Source organism: Prunus avium, chromosome 1 (genome assembly GCF_965620075.1).
Source record: "Prunus avium chromosome 1, drPruAviu1.hap1.1, whole genome shotgun sequence".
Lineage (NCBI taxonomy): Eukaryota > Viridiplantae > Streptophyta > Magnoliopsida > Rosales > Rosaceae > Prunus > Prunus avium.
In genome coordinates this window covers 1,962,189-1,978,890 of record NC_142284.1, presented here as the reverse complement: position 1 = coordinate 1,978,890, position 16,702 = coordinate 1,962,189, and the positions used below count along the sequence as shown (strand labels likewise).

General features: G+C 39.0%; 2 protein-coding genes across 2 annotated transcripts; both read right to left on the bottom strand.

The window, feature by feature from the left end:
* Positions 1–2,843: 2,843 nt before the first annotated feature.
* On the bottom strand, positions 2,844–6,674 carry LOC110763550 (serine/threonine receptor-like kinase NFP). The gene is made up of 2 exons (XM_021966344.2): positions 5,455–6,674; positions 2,844–3,813 (listed from the first exon to the last, which is right to left on the bottom strand). The coding sequence occupies exons 1-2, from the start codon at positions 6,598–6,600 to the stop codon at positions 3,079–3,081; spliced, it is 1,881 nt and encodes a 626-aa protein (XP_021822036.1). The 5' UTR covers positions 6,601–6,674; the 3' UTR covers positions 2,844–3,078.
* Positions 6,675–13,783: 7,109 nt separating this feature from the next.
* On the bottom strand, positions 13,784–15,658 carry PNSB5 (NAD(P)H dehydrogenase 18). The gene is made up of 5 exons (XM_021966346.2): positions 15,271–15,658; positions 15,115–15,175; positions 14,538–14,600; positions 14,398–14,456; positions 13,784–14,281 (listed from the first exon to the last, which is right to left on the bottom strand). The coding sequence occupies exons 1-5, from the start codon at positions 15,505–15,507 to the stop codon at positions 14,045–14,047; spliced, it is 657 nt and encodes a 218-aa protein (XP_021822038.1). The 5' UTR covers positions 15,508–15,658; the 3' UTR covers positions 13,784–14,044.
* Between the last annotated feature and the right edge of the window lie 1,044 nt (positions 15,659–16,702).

The window sequence follows — 16,702 nt, the reverse complement described above, 5'->3', positions numbered from 1 at the left end:
GGTTTCTGTTTTCAACTTGTCACTTGTCTCTCTTTATGGTTTTTATCATTCCACTACTTGATTGACATCACGAAAATGATACATGAAAAGGGCACGCAGATAATGGCAACTCAAGTGAGTGGAGGAGGTGAATTGTTGAAGCACGAAGCACGAAGCACGAGGGAAATCACTAACATAAAGTAACAAAATAATTTTAAAAGACCATTCATAATAAGAAAAGCTTTGATTTGACATGCACGACTAAATTATGCTTTAGTGTTGATAATCATTAATTCCAAGTCAAACGTATGGTCAAGCCTACATGAGCTATTCATTTTAAATTAAAAAAAGACCTAAGAGTTTAGTCAAATTGGCTAGAACGGATATGCTCTCTCATTATACATCCGAGTTCCAATTTTCTCTTCGTGTAGTTTAGATTAAATTAAAATATAATGTCGTTTGTATAAAATAAAAAATTCTTGGTTAGTTGATGGTACAACAAAATAATCAATTAGGACTCCTCAAATAAAAAATTTCCACACCCATAGAGGATATCAAACTAAGTTAAAAGTCTTATATATGCTTAAGGTCAAAATTTTATGTTGATTTAAGCTTCAAATAAGGGTTTAATCCAAAGGCTTATTTACACAAATACCCATTGAAATTACAGTTAAATCTCACATTGCCCCCTCCCTCCCTCCCCTAAAAACTTAAAGTGGTCTATTTAGCTCACTTGACCGTTGTTTGGTGACCCATTTTGCCCCTTACCGTTAACTATGATGACGTGACAAGGACATTTTTTTAATCTCATACACATGGATTAGTATCCACCAATTAAGGGGGTGACGTGGCAAGTAGAGCCCACCTCCACATAGATAAGAATATAATTAAATATTCTGATGATTAAAATTAATTTAAAAATTAAAATAAAACATTAAAAAATAATTTAGACCCCAACCACCCCAATCCTCAACCTCCGTCCACACACACCATTCTCCTCTCCTGTAAATACTCTTGGAAGAATTTCGTCCAAAAATAATAATAATAAATACTCTTGGAAGAAACAAACCCATCTCAGCGTCCCCAACCACCGTCCCTCCTCCTCCCTTGACCAGCCTCAACAACAGACACCCTTACCTCATCTCACGAACACATCCCCATCCTAAACCCCAACCCATCCCTCAACATCTACCAAACAGACTCGAAATTTTCCCTTTTCCAACATTCCACCTCCGAACAACCAACATCAAATGTTTGGCAATCGGTTAAATTATAATGGCCACAAGGGAGCTGAGATTGATTGCACTCCTCCTTCAAAATACCTGACCACAAAGAGACTACGAAATGTCTATTTTCCGTGGAAAAAGTTCACCCAAGTCCACCTTAAGATAAAAAGCATTGATGCAACAAAATGTTTGGGGAGGGGTTGTGGACTATGAGTTAATTAATCATGTAATCTCTCAGTTATCTTATTTTAATTAATCATATGTGGTTTGGGGTCTGTTCGGTGGATGTGGAGGAAGGGGTGGTGGTGGGCTGAGCTAGGGTTGAGGATGGGGATGGGTTCTTGAGATTGGCTGGGGGTGGCTGTTGTTGTGGCTAGTCAAGGGAGGAGGATGGACGGTGGCTGGGGAGGCTGAGATGGGGTTGAGATGGGTTTATGTTCTCCCAACGGTATTTGGAGGAGAGGAGAAGGGTGTGTGTGGATGAAGGTTGAGGATTGGGGCGGCTGGGGTCTAATTTTTTTTATTTTTTAATTTTAATTTTATAATTAGTTTTAATCATTATAATATTTAATTATATTCTTATCTATGTGGAGGTGGGCTCTACTCTATTTGCCACGTCACCCTTTTAATTGGTGGATAATAATCCATGTGTATGAGATTACAAAAATACCATTGCCATGTCATCATATTTAACAAATTTTTGGATGGAGTTGATGGCAAGGAGCAAAGTGAGTCACTAAACCACGGCCAAGCAGGTAAGCGGGCCACTTTAAATTTGGAGGGGCAATGTGAGATTTAACCGTAGTTTCAAGGAGCATTGGTAAAAATAAGCCTAATCCAAATGTAAAGAATCCTATTATTTTAGAATCTCATTTGAAAAGTTGCAACAAAGGTCATTGTAATAGTCTCCTAATAAGGATGTTTTAGCAGCTAGCTAAAACAGACTAAAATGGAACAAACAAGTTCTCACACTCAATGAAGAACAAGGACCACTGTGACAACCCACTCACTAGGAGTTTCTAGCACCATGCCTTATCTTGTATTAAACATAAACAAAGTGCCAATTGGGGTTTCAGCTTTTTGAACATGATTGAATGCTAGATTTGTAATTTTGCAAAGTTGATGTGGTTGGAGAGTGACCTCCTATACTAGCTAGCACAATTGTCTGGTCCAGCGGATGTCTAGTCACACATTGGATCTCACACTTGTCTAATCTCAATACATAAATCTTTTTGTTTGTGTGTGCCGGACAAGTGACGTGATATACTGGACCAACGAGTTCTGTTTTTGGGTAACAGACCAAAGAGTTCTTACTTCCTAAACTCTTGCTGTGTTCTTGGTAATTCAATGGGCCTTAAATTAGAATTTTGGCACCTAATGCTTATCTTTCCCAGCTATTAGGTTCCCCCAACCCTTTTATTTCTTCGCTGATAGAACTCAAATCAAGTTAACAGTCGGGTTTTAAGAAGCTGGGAGGCTAGAGCTGGGTCCTGTCCTTTTCACTTTCTTTGCCCCACTTGGTTCATAGGCTTCCGTCAGTTGTTGGATTTGGTCGCTACTCTGACATATTCTTTGCTGCTATAAAGTAAAACTCCGTATCCTGTTTCACCAGCTACATATGTCACCATGACGAAAATGTTACAAGTAGAAACAGATTTATTTTATTTATAGGTACATAATGTGACTCAAACTTTTACTGCTCATGGTTTTTTATTTTCTTGTACATTGTCTTTACTAGCAAATTCAAATAGGTGCGAAACTATATAGACGATACTACACACTCGTATTCATGATGAGAATTCGACTCTTTCTTTCTTTAAACGAGAAAGGAAAAAAAAAACCAAAGAGAAGGAATCGCTTAGTTCATTAGGATTCACCTCGCTCGTACTGGGGGAGCCGATGATCCATCATCGGAGATGTCAAAAAACAAATCATCACTCTTGCACAAGGCATAAACAATGTCCACCATACTTGGCCTTTTTGAAGGATCTCTATGCACACAAGCAATGGCAACAGTCACAACATTCACTACGCTTTCCATTGAGCAGGACTCCAAGAAAAGTTCCCTGTCCACCCACTCATGCAATTTCCTTGCCTTCTCTTCCTCATTCCCCTCCAAAATCCTACCAGCGCCTGCCCACAAAACATTTCCATCTTCATCAATGGCCGGCTTCCCCGAAACAAGCTCGAGCAAAACCACCCCGAAAGAGAACACATCCATTTTTGTTGACACCACCCCATCAGCTAGATACTCCGGTGCAATGTAGCCTTGAGTTCCAACAATGTGCATTGTTATGGCATTGCAACCAGTCTTTGCTAGACCAAAATTGGCTATTTTGGCTCTCATGTTTGAGTCTAAAAGAATATTGCTGCTCTTGACGTCTTTGTGCACAACCTTTGGCCTTGTGTGCTCATGAATGTATTGGAGACCATTAGCAACATCAATAGCAACTCGCAGCCTTGTTTTCCAACCCAATTTTTCATTCTGGTTTTCATGCAGCCATGAATATAGAGAACCATTTTCGACAAACTCGTAAATTAGATAGCAACAATCATCCTCATGGTCTATGCAGAAGCCCTCTAGCTTCACCAAATTTCCATGGTTTACCTACAAAATTTGAAACCCATTGTTTTGTCAATTATAACTCCTAAATTTGGCCAAGAATAGTAAATTAAGGGAAAATAATCTTCAAATTTTGTTGGGTTCTATTTATTTTTCTGGGAGGGAAATTAGTTAAAGGCCCATACTCATGAAGATTGGGCCTTTCAACTCCAAGGCTGGACTTTTATCTAAACATAGAAGGGCAAGGAAATGTCCTCTTTGACCTCAGCCAGACATGAAAAATGATTCCAAGCCTAATACATACCGTCCAACTCCAACTATTGAACCAAAAAGAATGACTATAAAACAAAATTGCAAGGGCACGTTTCGAAGTTTCTGCACATGGTTTATGAACACAATATTTAACTTCATTAAAAGTCCAATGAACACAATATTTGACTTCTTGTTTTATCATCTGGATTATGACCTCATCATCATTTTCTCTTATGTGAACGTCCGAACTTCGGACATTCTTACCGTGCGAACGCCATATATTTTCTAAATAAAAAAGTATTATATATATGAATATCCCTTTCTCTATTTGAGCATATTCAATGTCGAAATGGACCCAAATGTGACACCACTGACGGCAAACAAATTTTCTAGCATTGTTTTCTTCTGTGGTATGCGTTAAACCTAACTAATATTTCAAAGCTTCCTACCAAATGAGATACAATGTTTCAAAACTTTAAATAATAAAACAAAACCCTAATAAACAGACAAGTCACATTACCAGATTACCTAACCATATTTATATTAGCAGTAAATAATTGAATATTAGCAACCGAGCAATTTTATAATGAGGTTTTTTAACAGCTGTCCTATTCTGCATCCTTAATCTTTTGGAATGATTCAACCTTTTCCTTCAAACAATTATGCATCTTCCACTATTTGTGACTTTGTTCTTGTACCTACCAGCCAAAACATGCTTACGAACCCTAATTGTACTACTAATTATTAATCAAAAGATAAACAACTCACATAAACGCCGTGCCTTGCTTAACTGAGCCTTTTTGGTTTAACGTAATGAGAAGAATCATTCAAATGAGCTGACATCGACCACAGTTTATTTTATATAACACGCTTGTTAATAAAGTTTTACGGCAGAGCAGTTCAAATTGGGTGGCCTAATTTTTATTCTTTCCTTCTGGTATTGCTATTGAGTTTAACGTTCAGTTTTTTACCAGAGATCTAAAAAACTTAGAGTGGTTGTTAAGAGGAGTTATCCCTACATTTGACGACCCTATTTTTCATTCCTTCCTGTACAAAAATAAATAAAAAAGCTCTAAACCTTAAAACAAAATCTTTTTGGGTCATATAGCAAAAGGTGGCTAATTTATGTAGAAAAACTTACTTATAACGGGAATAACATTATTTTGCTATCTTAAGCGATAATACAATGACATGTGAAAAAGTTATCTAACATGTCATTACGTCATTGGTCAGGATTAGCAAAAAGTGATATCTCTGTTGAACACCAATCATGACATGTATGACGTGATAACTTTTCATGTGTCAGTTGGTGATTGGCTGGGATTTCACACCGTTTTCCGGTGGAAAAGTCCTTGTTTCTATGTTTCTATGTGGACCTGTGTGAACCTAACAACAAAGGGTAAAAAGAAATACAGAAGCAAAAAGTTAAATTACCTTTTGTAAGATCTTGAGCTCCTCATAGGCATTCCACTTCATCTTCTTGATGGCATAGAGCTCTCCATTAATGGAACCTCTGTACACAGAGCCTTCGATCAAGCTATTCTCTCTGAATCCATTTGTAGCCTCTCTCAAGTCTTCAATTCCAAACACTCTGTACTTGTCCAAGCAATCTGAAACATCAGCCATCAAACTCACCTCCATTTCCTTTGACTTCTTAGATCCCTGCTTGCTCCTATACAGAACCTGGTTCTCCTTCTCCTCATCTCCCTTCCTACCTACCCTCTTTTTCAACTTACCATCTCTGTAAATTGAAAACCCAACAACCAAAATCAACAAAAACCCAGTGATCCCCAACCCAATTGCCAATCCTCTTATTAACCCTTTTCTCTCAGTCTTCACAGAAGTTACAGCAGAAGGAGTAACATCAGGCTGTGAAAGCACTGGAAGCTGAGTCACTGGTACAAAAATGGTGTCAAAAGGCTGAATGTTATTGCCATTAACATCAGTTATAGATTTTGCCTGCACCCCAAACAGTGAAGCAACTGCTGATATGTTATCAGAAGGCTGAAACACATAGGAGATGAGATAATTGACTTGGTTCTGCAACTGGGTTCTGTTTGGGCACTTGCAAAAGATTGGAAAATATGCAGTGACACCAATTGTCAAGTTGGTAGCCACAAGATCAGGGTTAACAAGCTCAACAGATTGGTATGTGGTGAGGTTTTGAAAGCTGCGGCTTGAGAGGCGGAAAAAAGTGTCACCTGATTTGATTGTTACTGAGAGATTGGCATAAGAAATGGTCATGGTGGCGTTGGGAGAATTGCAGGAACAAGGGATTGGGATCAAGAGACGCTGGCCAGGGACGAGAGTTGCGTTTGAGGAGGAGATGTTGCTTGGTTTTGAAATCATGAAGCGGCTAACAGAGAAGAGGTCACCTATGGAGCCAAGGTCAAGGAAGTCAGGAGCCGAGGCTCTGTAAAAGACATAGGTTTGGCATGGATAGCTGCTCTGGTTGGCTGTGCAGGTGTAGCCTTCAGTGACTGGTCTTGATACTATTTGAGCTTGTGAATGGTGAAGAAAGAGATGGTAGCAGAGGAAGAAGAGCAGGGCAGAAGAGACGTACTTGGGTTTGGTACTCATTTTTTTCTTCTTCTTTTTAAGTTCTTGCTCTTTGTTTTGTCTCTGAATTAGATCTACATGTATATATATAATGTAATGTATTGGTGTTATTTGAAGTGAAAGAAAATTAAGAATTGGAAAACCGTGTCAAGATTGTAGTCAAAAGATGCTTCTGTACAGTGTAGTGATCTATTTTCCAATCGTTGGATCAGGGGCCCACAACATAAATTTTTTCCAACTTATACAAATTTTCTAGTCAGCCAGGTCAATCCGTCTAGTCATTAATCCATAACCATAATCCAGTGGATTTGTTAATATGATTCGTTTTGTTCAGATCAAGTGGATTTAATAAAGTTTGGATTTCTGATCAGAACCTCCTATGATAGTAGAACCACTGAATTGTTAAGACTTAATGGGTTTTGCTAGGAACAGTGGATGTTATATTTTTTAATATGCGTGTTCATGATCTTTCACACAATTTGAAATACGTAAAGACATACCTGGCGCCATCTTTCTTGAGTACACGACCTCTAAACTCATTCAACCGCAGCAACAATAATCTCAGCAAGAACAGGAACAGCTCAAGACTTCTGCTCTCTCTCAGAATCTATTTCAGCTCTCTCTTTATGATGAGATTAGGGTTAGAGAACGTATCTAATGAGAGCAGGGCCTTAAGTTTATATAGGGCTAGGTCAAGTCATCTCTACTCATCACCGAGGGCCGACTTAACTAATCTTCCAAGCCCACCAAATTGGTTCACGCAAAAAGGGAAATAAATAGGACCCCTTAATAGGCTTCAAAACCTTTCCTTATTCCACAAGGTTTTGGGCCTCAAGGTATAACTTAATTTAAACTCTTATCAAAACCTGATATAACTTAGTATCTAGTGTACCGATCTAAATATGAAACATAACAGTTGAGAGTTTGAGTGACTGACTGTAGCATACTTCATATTCCATACTAACGGTATGAATTATTTATGCCAGTTTGAGCGATCTAAATGACAGCTAATCGTTTTAGGATCGAGTTTCTTCTCTTGAGGGTTATAGATTCTAGCTTCAGCCTTGCAACCCCATATATGAAGATGTCGCAGGCTAGGCTTTTTGATAGTCCAAATTTCGAAAGGTCTCTTAGGCACGGACTTGCTAGGCACTCTGTTAAATATGTAGTTTGCTGTTTTGATCGCTTCTCTCAAAAACCGTAGGCAAATCAATTTTGGAAATCTTGCTAAGAACCATGGCCTTCAAAGTTCGATTTCTTCTCTCAGCCACACCATTTTGTTGCGGAATTCCTGGCGTTGTGTACTGAGCAACTATTCCATTTTCTTGTAGATACCTAGTAAAAAGGTCTAGCACGTATTCCTCCTTCATCAAACATCCATAATATTCACCCCCTATGTCTGACCTAACAATTTTGATTTTTTTCTCAAGTTGTCTTTTTACTTTAGTTTGAAATTTTTTGAAAATTTCAAAAGCTTGAGATTTTTTTGCTATGAGATATAGATAACCAAAACGAGATATAGATAACCAAAACGAGAATGGTCATCTATAAAAGTGATGAAATAGCGATTTTCATTAATTGTTTGATGAGGGAATGGTCCACAAATATCTGTGTGGATGATTTCTAAAAGATCACTACTGCGAGTTGCTCATTTCTTCTTAGTCTTAGTGAGTTTTCCTTTAACACATTCAATACAAATTTCGTTATCACCGAAAGTCAATAATGGCAAGATTTGTTCCTTAACAAGAATTTTCATTCTTTCTTTTGAAATGTGCCATAAACTAGTGGATGTTCCTTCACTTCTAATCTTTTTCTCACTCGATTTAGCTATTAAAACTTCACCATCTTTATTGTAATTGAGACAATATAATCCATCTTTATTGTCCCTAAATTCTAAGATACAAAAACATCTTTATTGAATCCAAAATAAGACAAAGTCTTAATAATCTTGAAACAGAAATTAAATTTCTCTTTATTTGGGGTACTGAAACTACATCATTCAACTCTAAAATAAATCTTAAATCCAACTTAAAATCAACTACTCCAATAATATTTAATGAAAACAACAGGTAGCTATCTAATCCTCCTTGTCACAACGTGCTGCCATGAAAGTGTTGTTCTCTCTAGCTGGGAACGGGTCAAGTACCACTATCTCCCTATTAGTGGTGGTATCAAAAATCTCAACACTAGAATGCCATTCGTGACAAGTTGACACGAGTGACACCTATTAAAAGCCAAATGCTTCTCATTTTTCCCAAACTTTTGGAGTCGTTCTACAGGATATATAAACGAACAAATAACATGAATGAGATCATAATTGATCTCATTCATTCCGAGAATATCTTTAAAATCAAACTTCCATCTTTTGAAGTTTGATTAGTGAGTGTTTTAATTTGCTAGAAATTGATTGAGGAAAGATTCGATGCTGTAAGGATTTGCAAAAGAAAGCATAATTACTTTCCAAGGAACCGATTCTCAATTTGTTAAGAGAAAACATTTTTTCCATTTAACTTTATTGACAAACTAACAAATAACATATGCAAGCTTTCTTAATTAAGTATCACACCTTTGTGGCAAGAGATTACTTATAGCTTACACAAATTACGTGTTATCTTGTGCCATCATAAACAAATTACAAGATAGATTCTATTTGTTGAAGAAACTTATCAAGCAATTTAGGTGTGATGCAATTTTGGTTATTTCTTTAGGATTAGAGTATTTATGTTTAGTTTTGCTATGAAAATTTTGTTGATTCTCAGAACAAAGACAAACACCTATCTAGCTCAAAAAATAACCAAACAAACATAGTTCGAGAGAGAAAACCCTAAATTGCAGTGAATAGTAACTTCTACAATGAACAATATTTTAGGGGTTTTTGGTGTTCCTTTTTGACGCAAAATACCATTCTGAATAGGGAATGACCTAGTTAATATAACTCACTACTATGATGTGACATATGGGCATTTTTAGGGTTTTAAGGTCGTCTAGTAGGTCAAAAACGTGTTTAAAGTTTTGAAGATATGAAAAATCAAATCAAAACATGCTTTTACAGATTCTTTAATATTCTAAATATTTTAAAAAACATGTTTAATCCATCTTCAAATTTTAAACATAACCAAAAAACTCATCATGACATAAGCAGATAAGAAATTGTAATAGGCATGCTTGAAAAACAATTTCAGTGTGTGTGAATAACTAGGCTCTGATACCAACTGTTAGATTTCTTTAATATGCGTGTTCATGATCTTTCACACAATTTGAAATACGTAAAGACATACATGGCGCCATCTTTCTTGAGTACACGACCTCTGAACTCATTCAACCGCAACAGCAATAATCTCAGCAAGAACAGGAACAACTCAAGACTTCTGCTCTCTCTCAGAATCTATTTCAGCTATCTCTTTATGATGAGATTAGGGTTAGAGAACGTGTCAAATGCGAGTAGGACCTTAAGCTTATATGGGGCTAGGTCAAGTCGTCTCTACTCATCACCGAGGGCCGACTTAACTAATTTTCCAAGCCCACCAAATCGGTTCATGCAAAAAAGGAAATAAATAAGACCCCTTAATAGGCTTCAAAATATTTCCTTATTCCACAAGGTTTTGGGCCTCAAAGTATAATTTAATTTAAACTTGTTTGTACCATATCTGACCCTCCACTCATACAACGACACGTGGATCATCTAAACCCACCCAAGTACCCAAGGCATCGAACAATCGGCATCGGCTACCGATGGCATTGTCTGAAAGCTACCAACGGCTGCTGCAGGCCCATCTCGTCTACAATCGGTACCCCCTACCGATTCTGCACAATCAACCTCGAAGCACCCGCCCGAAATATCTAAGGACTCGTGTCAACCTCATAGGGCCCTCCCACGAGTCCCACATCGGAAATAAGTACTAAGAGCATACAAAATGCCTTCTATAAATACACCCCTCCACCACAGTACAGAGAAAGACTTTTCAGCTTTGACTTTTATACTACTATATAGTCAACAGCAAGAGCTCTTAAAAACAATCTTACTTGAGCATCGGAGGGTCTTAGGCTGGTTCCACACCGGTTCCATAGACCTCACGAGCTTCGCTTATCTTCTATTCAGGATCAGCATCCAAGGACAGGAAGAATCGGCATCCAACATCCAATCGATCTCTTGATCGTCCATCCCACTTGTAAGTTGCACTCATCTCTATCTATTCAAGATTTAGCATCAACAGATTGGCGCCGTCTGTGGGAAGCGACACAAAACGCTATGTCGTTCTCCTTCACGAGTGCTCTCGGCACCCTTTTCAGCCATGCCCTCGGCACCTCCTACAATCGGCCTTCGGCCTTCGGCACCCTTGCATCATTCGGCGCGTGCGATGTCTTCACATCCCCCCAATGATTCGGCATCTGCCATCGGCCTTCGGCACCCATCATCATTCGGCGCGTGCGGTGTTTTCACATCCCCCCAATGATTCGGCATCTGCCTTTCGCCTTCGGCACCCATCATCATTTGGCGCGTGCGATGTCTTCACATCCCCCCAATGATTCGGCATCTGCCTTTGGCCTTCGGCACCCATCATCATTCGGCGCGTGCGATGTTTTCACATCCCCCCAATGATTCGGCATTTACCATCGGCCTTCGGCACCCATCATCATTTGGCGCGTGCGATGTCTTCACATCCCCCCAATGATTCAGCATCTGCCTTTGGCCTTCGGCACCCATCATCATTCGGCGCGTGCGATGTTTTCACATCCCCCCAATGATTTGGCATTTACCATCGGCCTTCGGCACCCATCATCATTTGGCGCGTGCGATGTCTTCACATCCCCCCAATGATTCAGCATCTGCCTTTGGCCTTCGGCACCCATCATCATTCGGCGCGTGCGATGTCTTCACATCCCCCCAATGATTCGGCATCTGCCTTTGGCCTTCGGCACCCATCATCATTCGGCGCGTGCGATGTCTTCACATCCCCCCAATGATTCGGCATCTGCCTTTGGCCTTCGGCACCCATCATCATTCGGCGCGTGCGATGTCTTCACATCCCCCCAATGATTCAGCATCATGCTTCAGCCATCAGCATCAGCTTCAGCCATGCCGAACGGCACCTTCTAGGAGACACTTCTCCAGCGCCTTTTCTCAAAGCCATCAGCGTCGGCCATCAGCTTCGGCCATCAGCCTTCGGCCATCAGCCTTCGGCCATCAGCTTCGGCCATCAGCCTTCGGCCATCAGCTTCGGCCATCAGCTTCAGCCATCAGCTTCAGCCTTCGGCCATCAGCCATCAGCCATCAGCTTCAGCCTTCGGCCATCAGCCTTCGGCCATCAGCTTCAGCCATGCCGAACGGCACCTTCTAGGAGACACTTCTCCAGCGCCTTTTCTCAAAGCCATCAGCTTCGGCCATCAGCTTCGGCCATCAGCCTTCGGCCATCAGCTTCGGCCATCAGCTTCAGCCTTCGGCCATCCGCCTTCGGCCATCAGCTTCAGCCATCAGCTTCAGCCTTCGGCCATCGGCACATCATGCCATCTCTTATCCAAGCTCACTCCCTTGGGCACTTGGGGGACTATATACCACCATCGGCAACTATGGGACCATTGTGTCCGGGTCAGAATGCCGAATACACATTCAAGTCCCCAACCGAGAAGCTTCTCAATCGGCAACTTGGGGGACTACTGTTTGTACCATATCTGACCCTCCACTCATACAACGACACGTGGATCATCTAAACCCACCCAAGTACCCAAGGCATCGAACAATCGGCATCGGCTACCGATGGCATTGTCTGAAAGCTACCAACGGCTGCTGCAGGCCCATCTCGTCTACAATCGGTACCCCCTACCGATTCTGCACAATCAACCTCGAAGCACCCGCCCGAAATATCTAAGGACTCGTGTCAACCTCATAGGGCCCTCCCACGAGTCCCACATCGGAAATAAGTACTAAGAGCATACAAAATGCCTTCTATAAATACACCCATCCACCACAGTACAGAGAAAGACTTTTCAGCTTTGACTTTTATACTACTATATAGTCAACAGCAAGAGCTCTTAAAAACAATCTTACTTGAGCATCGGAGGGTCTTAGGCTGGTTCCACACCGGTTCCATAGACCTCACGAGCTTCGCTTATCTTCTATTCAGGATCAGCATCCAAGGACAGGAAGAATCGGCATCCAACATCCAATCGATCTCTTGATCGTCCATCCCACTTGTAAGTTGCACTCATCTCTATCTATTCAAGATTTAGCATCAACAAAACTCTTATCAAAACCTTATATAATTTAGTATCTAGTGCACTGATCTAAATAGGAAACATAACAGTTGAGAGTTTGAGCGACTGACTGTAGCATACTTCATATTCCATACTAATAGTATGAATTATTTATGCCAGGTGATACTCCATTTGAATGATCCTACTTTTCAAAACACAAAGCAGACGCAGATTGACTTACTTGACCTACTACTACAGAGGTTTAAATTGGATGACAGAGGTAATACCACAAAGAGCTGGAAAATTTCTGCCATAACGTGCCTTTCAAGCTAATTACAGTTGAGAGAAGAAAAATATCTGTGAGAAATTGAAGTCTTTTTTTGGAGGTCAATGTGAGAAATTGAAGTCATGCGTTTGATTATGATTTCACTGGCATTAATGTTGACGGTAGATGCCAAGATAGAGTGCCGTATGGGAGAGGTCGCCAATAGAAGTCTTTCTCTTTGGGGACTACGGTGGCCACCAGATCCAAAATGCTTACAGAAGATCATTAAGTTTACAGTTGACATTTCCATCCACTGTTTGACTGCTTCTAGATAACATAATAGTCATGGGACATGGGTTTGAATTTAAAAACCAAATAAAAAAATAATATTTGGTACAAATAGTGTCTTGCAAAGCTGAAAACCAAAGACAACAGAAACGATAGATATGGGTCTTAGTTTTTTTTATGGTTTAGAACACTTTTACCATGACAGGAAGTAGTGCCTGGCTTGGATTGGATTGGATTGAAGTTAAGTCCAAACCAGTTTTCATGAATTCCACCCATTTAGGTGGGACTATAAGACACAATATATTGGGTTATTGTTCATTTTAAAAAGTTCAGTCTCAACCCACCAAACAATGACCAAAACTCTTATCCATTTTAATTGGAAGAGAACAACATGCACCAGGATGAGCAGCAATATTTGATTTTGTGTCACTTGTTCTTATTCTTAAGGAGAAGCAGAGCTGACAAATAGGTACATGCTGCATATCTTATGTAATTTGTACACCATCCAAGAAAATGTAATAAAATTATGTGTTCCCATTGGCTTCGGAATTTACAATTACAAAGCCTAATATATAAACAAGGAAGTCAAAAGGACAATGCAGAAAGAAAGGACAACATAGAGAATTGGAGAATATTAAAAGAGGCCTTAGAAAATTAGCTAACCTTTCATCCACAAGTTGGTTGAGAATTCCCATTATGGTGGGATTTAAAGAACATCAATCATCTCTTCATTATATCTTCCTTCTTCACAGTCACAGTGAAATCCCATAGATCTCCATATTTCTCATTAAAATCCCAAATGTTCATGGTATTGTAGTCAGCAATCAACTTGTCACGAGCTCCCCTCTCCATGGTGTATATCTGAGGCTCAAAGTTGTGGGGTTTATCTGGCTTATCCATCTCAATGATGCAAAATACAATCGTAAACAGACCGGCTCCGATGTACAAGTACTCCCCCTGAAAAACAAAGTAATTGTATAAGATTTCCCACTGACGATGAGCAAAAACATCATATTTAAGATGGCCTAAATGACTCCATCCTTCATATATGTCACATCTAAAAGTGGAATTACCGGAACGTGGAGAAACATCCCAGTAGCAATTGCAGGGAGAAAAAGCCATGATATAAGACCTGCCAAAACAATCAAACCAGATGATGTTCATTGTAATGTAAGCTAGTGATTTATCAAAGTTTGGCTGTAAGTTGTTATACCCTGAAAACCCGTAGGGGTTTCTACTGCTTCAATGTCTTCTGCTATGGATCCCCAAAAAGTTCCTGGATCAGAGAGAGAGCAGTTTGTGAGAATCTCAACCATAAGGAGGGAAAATTGAACCAAACTCATAGCTCTAAAATGACTCCTTAGATGTTATTGCTCAATAACCTCTTGCATACTACTGTGTTTTGGTTGTCTAATATTCTCTATAACTGGCTCTAGCGGGGGAAAACACTGCGAATTTAATTACCATCCCTTGTAAAGTCCTTAAAATCTTGTTAACATTACATTTTAAGTACAAAAAGACCAAAACAATATATTTGTCAATCATAACAAAAACACCATATACTCTTAAATGTTATTTTATCAAACAAGCTAATATGTTACATCGCTGCACTGGTAAACATCGATTAGAAGAAATCATATCTGATGCGGTTCTAATTCAAAATTTAACAATATAACATGTCACACTCCATGCTTAAGTGCTAGCTAAAAGGAATATTACTCATGATTTCATAACTATGCTAATTGTCAAGTTCAACTACTTTTTTATATACAAAATTAAAGTAAGAGTACCTTTGTCCTCGCCTTCGTGGTAAGTGTGGTGCCCATCATACTCACCGAACTTAAAATCTTCCTGAAAAATAAACCACATTTGAATTCTTAATTAATCATCAATCGAGATAAATTCATCTAATTATACATATATATATAGTCTGTGAATGTTTGTACCATGCTGATACTGTTAGTCTCCCAACGATCATGGGGGTCTTCGTTGAGATCAGGCTCAATCTCCGCGAACCCAGCATTCAACCTAGTGAGCCTTTTCTTCCCCAAGTTTCCGTACAATTTGGAGGTTGTGAAACTCTGATCACCTGAGGAAACCCTAACCCTAGTTTTCGATAGCTTGGAGCTGAGTTTGGGCACAGCGCAGGGGCAGACGACTGCGAGGGAGGAGCAAACCGCCATTTCTGGTTTATCTTCGATTTTGTGGCCGTTGTGTGAGGTTCAATTGCGCGCTTCTTTTCTGCAGTGGTAAGGTTTGTTAAGGTCACTTGCAGTGATCTTTAAACCTTGAGAATGACTAATTGTATTTTGCCACGTATTGAGGAAGAAGGATTTCTCGGTATTTTATTGACATATGCGTGCACGGTGGCTCTCTCTGTTGGTCTTTCCAGAGTTTGGGTCAGAGGAGGTAGTCTGATCATGATTTATGTGTATGTGCTTGTTGGGCTGTATATGGATTTGCTTTGCTTTGTGGGCGGGGTGACTATTTGAGTAGTGTTCTATCCAACAATGTTTTTTTATATTTTATAAATAGTATTAATAAATATCTACTTACATTATAATACGTGTACAAGATATATCAAATTACCATACAAAATATATCAAATAACCATACTACGTAGTACCCTTTTATATGAGTGGTGATTTTCCCACTCCAATTTTATCTACTTACACTCTATTTTATAACTAAAAAAGAAGTGTAAGTGGATAAAATTGGAGTGGGGAAATCATTACCCTTTTATATTCACTCATAAGTTATAACTCAAGTGATTGAACTGCAAAGAATGTTAACCACAACACTCGAGGGCATGTTACTATTTTCTCCACACAAGTATCTCTTGTATAAAGTACATATACCAAAAAAAAAACTTCAGTTGAGGGATTTCTCAAAATAAAGTATTTGAGGGAAAACATTGTGGGACTTTAATAGAGTAATGCTAATAAAGTTTATTAGCCATTTGCCCATATTACAGTACAAGCCTATTTATTTGGTTCACATCTCAAATTTGGTATACAACACAGAGCTATATTCCAGTTGCATGCATATATTGAAATAGGAGTGTTAGTTCTTACTTTCCCATTTTTGTCTTCCTCATTCATTTTTGTGCCATGTATATTTTACTTACACATAAATATATGTATTTAATACAAAGTACTAATATTTTGCTTGTAAATAGAATAAACTTTTTTTAACATATTAAGGCCCAATTTGGGATTGCAATCATTTTTTTAAAAAGCTACTTCTGTTGTGCTTTTAAAAATAATCTATTGTAAAGTAAAGCAGTTCCTTGTTTGATAAACAATATTTTTTAAAGTGTTGTTAGTATGAAAAAAAGGTGTAAAAACCGTTTGGTCAATTTTAATATAAAACTATTAT